Source organism: Condylura cristata, unplaced genomic scaffold (assembly GCF_000260355.1).
Source record: "Condylura cristata isolate star-nosed mole 26May11 unplaced genomic scaffold, ConCri1.0 scaffold00002, whole genome shotgun sequence".
NCBI classification, from domain to species: domain Eukaryota; kingdom Metazoa; phylum Chordata; class Mammalia; order Eulipotyphla; family Talpidae; genus Condylura; species Condylura cristata.
The window spans coordinates 2,330,461-2,336,565 of record NW_004567103.1 but is presented as its reverse complement, the minus strand read 5'-3'; the positions used below and the strand labels follow the sequence as shown (position 1 = coordinate 2,336,565).

General features: G+C 59.3%; 1 protein-coding gene across 1 annotated transcript in view; it reads left to right on the top strand.

Annotated features, from left to right (window-relative positions):
• The window catches only part of INPP5D (inositol polyphosphate-5-phosphatase, 145kDa), an 82,914-nt gene extending 81,630 nt beyond the window's left edge, over positions 1–1,284 (top strand). Inside the window, exon 27 of the mRNA XM_012725176.1 lies at positions 1,119–1,284. Coding sequence (XP_012580630.1) covers positions 1,119–1,284 — 166 coding nt within the window. The remainder of the gene's footprint in view (positions 1–1,118) is intronic.
• The last annotated feature ends 4,821 nt before the right edge of the window (positions 1,285–6,105 follow it).

Sequence of the window (6,105 nt, the reverse complement as noted above, 5' to 3'; positions counted from 1 at the left end):
CGCGTGGCTGTGCACACGGGGCCTGTGCTGCGAGGCGGCGGGTTCGCCGGCACAACCCGGCAGCCGCGGCTCAGGAGTATGCCTGGCACCTGCCTGGCACCTGCCTGGCACCTGCCTGGCGCGGAAGCAGCGCCCCCGAGAGGCTTCCCGGAAACCGGGTCTGAGACCCCCTCCGGAAGGCGGAAGGCGGAGGGGGCAGGATCTGAGCCGGGGGTGCACCCCAGGCCCCTCCCACACTGAAGGGTTGGAAGGAGGCTGTGGGCGCCGCGTCCGCTGTGTCAGACGGGGGAGGCTCCGGGAACACCGGGTCGCCTGCAGTTCATTGCCATTCCTCATAGTACCCCTGTATTTTAGGGACGTCCAATGGCCCCTCCCTGCCTATAAAACAGGCTTTATTTTTTATTTTATTTTTATCTTTATTTTTTAAAGATTTACTTCTTTATTTCTGCATACAAAACTGGGGTGCAGGCCAGAGGTGCAGGGGCAGCGAGAGGATTCACTCGAGACACTGGGGAGCAGAACAGGCAGGTGGATGAAGCACAGTGCGGAGGGGAGCAGCAGGGAGACAGGGGAGGTCTGTGGCGCCCTGTGGGTCACCTCGGGGACTGGGGACTGAACTCACACTGAAGCAGCTGCGGCCAGCTTGCAGTGGTGCCTCCTAACCCGTGGCACCACCAGGGAGGGCCAGATTTTTAATTTTTTAGTAAAGCAAATAGTGGTCAAGAGCAGACTCTAGAGTTGTCTTGGGTTTGCATCCCAGGTCTCCTACTGCCTGGTTCTGTGCCTCGAGCCTCAGTTTACTCATCTGGAAAGGGGGGCTAGTAAGAGTGCCTTCCTCTCGGCTTAGGAGATTCAATTTTATTACGTCGTAGGTTATAATTTATGCATTTAAACAACATGTTGGCATTGTGCATTTCATGTTCATAGACCATCACAACTTACACACATCCCATGCACGTACATGTATACTGGGGCATGCAGGACAAGGTAACGGCCAGGTGGCCCTTGCCAGTGTATTAAAGGAAACCTCCCCTCGCCCGCAGGTGTTGGGTCATGGGGACCTCTAGTTAAGTCAGTCCGGGGGGAACGCGCCCTGACGGTCTTCTGCTCTCCCGCAGTGAAGCCTCCGGTGAGCTGGCAGAGAGAGGGAGCCCAGAGGAGCAGCCAGACGCGCCAGCCCCGTCCCACGCCTCCTGTGGCGCCCTCCCCAGCCGCCTGTGCACAGCTTCATGTTTCCCAGCCGAGGACCCGGCTTCGGTGGCCCAGGAACTCGGCACCCGGTGACGAGGCTGAGAGCATGGCCCCACAGACAAGCCGCACACCTGGGCCCCAGCTTGGCCTCGGTACTCGGGACCCGAGAGCCTTGTTCTGGCCGCCATGTAGAAGAGCGGAACTAAAGCACCGACTGGTGAGGGAGGGGGCAACCGCAATAATAATACTATTAATAATAATAATGGCTACCCGTGTGGGGCCCTGACTCGAGCTAGCTACCGTGTTGAGTGCTCAACGAACAATGGAGGCTTGAGTCTTCTTCCACCCACCAAACCACACCCCCAGGCCCCGGCTCAGTGTACGTCCTGGGTGGGGCAAAGCATTAAAAAGGCCGGCCCAGGAGCGAGCCGGGCTGGGCCTCCCCGGAGCCGAGGTGAGGTGGTCACCAAGGGAAGACAGACCCGGCTCTGCTGAGTGTCAGTGACGCCGAGTGCTTTAGGTGACTGACCCCCCGGCTCCCCCAGGTGGCTCAGAACCACGGGGGAGGCCGCCTCGGCCAGCTCGAGCCCACACCTGTGCCTCGTCCCTGTGCCCTTCTCGAGGTGGCCGCCACCTCCGGGCCACGTGGCACAGGAGCCTCCAGCCGGTCTCCTCGTGCTAACACAAGGCTCGGCTGCTGCTTCTGAGGTCCGGACTGGCCGCCAGAGACATCCGGCTTCTGTCAAGAGGCCCAGGACCGGGCTGTGTCCGGGGCGACACCCTGCTTCCTTGGTTGCTAGGAGACTAGATGAGTCATTCTTTTCTCATGTGGCTTTTTGACAACAATTTAGGCAGGGGACCGAACCCCAAAGTGCGTGTGAGTGCTTGTGAATAGGTACGCTCCCTACTTCCCCACGTGTTCGTCTGCGTGACCAATAAATTGTGCCTTTCTCACGGCGCTGCCTGGCGTCTTCCTGACATCCAGAACCTTAGGTCTCGAGGCTGCAGAGCCGTTGCTGGGGAGAGGAGTCGAGGGGGTTGGAGAGCAGCGCTCTGGCCAGAGAGGACCCAGTAAACTAGCTTGAAGCCCGGCGCGGCCCCTCAACACCACCCCATGTGGGGCCGAGTGCTCACCACGTCACCCCATCATCCTGCCAGCATCCATGACCAGTGCCCCAAGCTGCTCCTGGCATTAAGGGTGTGGCTTAGTCTCAATCACTAAACACCCGCCAACAGGCCCAGGTCGAAGGCCTCCAGCTCCTTCCCTGAAGGGCCCGGCACTGGGTGAAAGGAAAAAGAACGGACACCGTGAGTCTGTTCACCAGGAAAAGTCCCTGTCTTTATTTTCAGCATCAAGCTTATATACTGTAACAGAGGGGGCTACCGTGGCCTGCGCCCATTGGCCAGGCCCCGGCTAGGCGGGTGGGAAGTATCAAAAATTATTTACAAAAGAACCTGTAAGCTGGGGTTTTTGGGTCTGTGCCCATGTACGGGATGGAGACAGCCAGACCCTAGTCAAGGTCGCGGGCTCTTCCTTATCAGCCTGAGGCCCAGAATTACTAACTAAGCTAAACTGCTAAGCCAAACTGCTTTCCTTCACTGGGGGTCCAGGCAGTCACCAACCCCGGGGCCGGGGTCCAGGGCGCTTGAGCCTGGGCTGCCTTCCACCACTGGGGCTGCCCACTGGCCACGCATGGGCCCTAGGGGAGTTGAGAGCCCTGAGCAAACTGTGCAGGCTGAAGCGGCCAGGGTTGAAAGGCAGCTGCGATGATGGCCCCTCACCCCAGCAGCTGGAAGCTGGAACCCCCTGGTCCTGCCCACAGCCTCGTTCCCTTGTGGGACCCAACCCTAGCCCCCCAGCACCAGCTTTCTGACTTGATGAGCCAAGAGGACACAGCTAGAGACACCAGTCTTTGGGCCAAGGCCCCCCGAGACCCTCCACCCAGGGGAGCTCCCACACCCACCCCTAGTGGACTCTAGGCTCCCCGCCATTTCTGAAGGTACCCAAAAGCAGGTGGAGCAGCAGAGGGGTGCACCTTGGACTTCCCGCCACTTTGCTCTGAGCTCTAGACACCCGCACAAGCGGAGGGCCCCAAGCACCTCAGACTCCCACGTGGCCGTGTGAGCGCCCACTGGACTCAGCTGACCGGAGCAGGCCCCCAGGCCAAACCGGCTACATTGCGACCTTCAGGATTTTTCAACCAGTGGCTCAGCCCGGACCCCCAATCCCTGCCCACCTCTCTCCCTGGTGGCTGGCCCATCCCTTGGGGGGCCCTGCAGCCAGATGGCTCTCCCATTTCTGCTCTGCTCTGGTCGCAGGCCTCTCCACACCCTCTTTTCCCTCCCACGGCAGGACGGGAGCCCAGATCTCTGCGCCGTATCACCCAGCCTTTACCTCCGCTCCACGCCAGCTGCTTACCAAGCTCCCTGGGCAAGAAGGTCCTTCACTGGCCAATTTCCCTCCCAGCCCTCAGGGTGAAGCCTCTCGCCCCCTCTTTATGAAGGTGCTACTGTCACTGTTTTTTTAAGCCAGTGTTTCCTTTGTGTGACTGTGAGAGTTGGTAGAGCCAGCAGATTTTACGCCAACAGAAGGTGTTTTATCATGATGGATGCTCCGCGACTGGACCCCAGCATCGCCCCCCGCCCCCCCATGCGGTGTCCAGATCAGTCAGCCCTGCCCAGCTGCTCCTCCTCTCTGGTTCTGGTCTTTTTCCATGCCATTTCTTCCACCCCATAGGAAAGAAATTAGTGAGTCATTCAGAAAAGCTCTCTCTCACAGCTACCTTCCCTAACCCCAGCCTACAGGTTCTTGTCTCCTCCAGTCCTTAAAATAGCTCCTTTCTCTCAGCAAACGAATTTCCATGGAGATCAGGTCTCTTTCTCTGAAGGCCTAGAAGCTTCCTGCAAGGCAATAAGCCCAACTCCAGCCTTCCCTTCTGCACAAGGGCCCTTTGTAATGCAAATACATGATCTCACCCCCACCACAGCCCTGAGGACTTCCCTCCCAGAGTCCTCACTGTCCGGAGGACACCCAGGTAGCAGCCAGGTACAGCCCTTCCTCTGCCTCATTGCGTCCCGTTGGGGCGCTGGTCCACACTGGTAGGTTCTCTAGGACCTGGCAACTAGACCCCGGAGCTTGCCTGTGAGTCACTGTCTGCCAGGTGTGGCCAGCTGGAAGCCTCCACCATGTACCGAGGATGTGGGCTGGGCCATGGGGTCAGCAGGTTTATGAGGGAAACCACGCTGGGAGGGGGCAGTCAGGCCAAATAGGGTTTAAACATCTTGCTTTTCATTTCCTAAAAATGTGATCCCGGTTGGGGTACTTAAGTTTTTGTGCACCTCCGGCTCCTCCTTGTCCAGGACCCTGGCAGAAGCTGCTTCTGCTTCTGGTCACGAGGACTCAGGGATCCCCACCCTCTCCCCGCAGAGGCTCAGAGCCTGGCAAGCTGGAGGAGGCTCCCAGCTCCTCTCTGGGAGACAAGACATGGGAGGCCCTGGGAGATCCTCCACAGGAGGGAGGTGGGTGACCTGGGTGTGTGGGTGCTAGAGGAATGTTCTAGAAGGAGATGGGGAAAGGCCTCTCAGGTGTGGTCAAGAACAAGATTAAACAAACAAGGTAGGAAGTCGAGGGGCAAGGGGCCTGGGAAATCCTGGAAGGCGGGAGGGGAGGGGAGTTCAGAACAGAGGGACTAGTTGAGGCCAGGAGCTCTGGCGGAGGCCAGGGATGCTAGTTGAGGCTGGGGGGCTGGTTCAGTCCACATGGGCTAGTTGGGGCCAGGAGGCCTGGTTGAGGCTTAGGGAGCTGCTGTAGTCCAGGAGCTCGAGTTGAAGCCGAGAGACAGGTTGAGCCCAAGGAGGAGCCCGTGGAGGCCAGGTAAGCTCATTGAGACCTAGCGCGGCTACATAAACCAGGAGAGGCTGGGAGCTAATTGAGGCTGGGGCCTAGTTGAGGCCTTGGGGAGCCCTGTCCTGGGACCCCATCAGAAGTCGGGGTTTCTTCTCCCTCCCCATGAATGTGTCATACTCCGCGCCCACGGCTGCTCCCTGCATGTACCTTGGCCCCAGCCTCCTGGTGGACCCTATATTTCAGACGCCTGGGGAGGCCAATTTGGGAGCCAAGGTCAGCTTGTCTCCACCTGTCTCACTAGTTTAGGCTCCTGAGAAGTGGACTCCGAGATGAAGGTGTAAGTAGGTGTTTGGGAGGAACTCCAGGGGCCAGGGCTTCCTCCATGGGCTGTGTGTGGAGCACACAGGGCGCCCTGGACACAGGGGAGCAGGCTGGGTGCTTCCCCGTGAGCTCTGGGCAGCACCGTGGGGCAGCCTCTAGGGGCCGTATTTCCTCAACTCCTCTGCCAGTGGGGCAAAACCAAAGACCAGAGAGCGCCATGGGCCTGCGCAGCCATTGGCATGAGGAGCCTGGCGCAGAGGGGTGCCAGCGGATCCCTGGAGCCATCCCGGCCTGGCCACAGGCCCTCGGGTTCTGTGCCCCGCCGGTGGGCTGACGTCCCGGGGCTCGGAGAGCCACCGCCTCCTTTCAGGTGAGTTCCACAGCATGAGAGGAAAGAACGTTCTAGACAGGAAAGGTCAGAGGCCTTGACCGTGCCTGGTCCAGAAACAGGAAAAAACAGCTGTATTGGAGCCTCGTGAGTTTGATAGAGAAGCGGGGTGGGCCTTGGGGCCTCAGGAGGAGAGATTTAGAAGCTCATAACCCCTCAGGCCATCGGACAAGCTCTTGAGCCCCCCAAAGAGGGGGCTCGCAATCCATGAGGTGTCAGGTGGGCCCCCGAGGACCCGAGGATTTCGAGCGGATCCGTGTGAAGATGTTGGTTGGGATATGAGGGGGGCCGTGTTTGTGTGAGGGATTGTCAGAAAGGTGACAGAGGAAAATGGGGATGCCCCAGGACCACAGCCAGG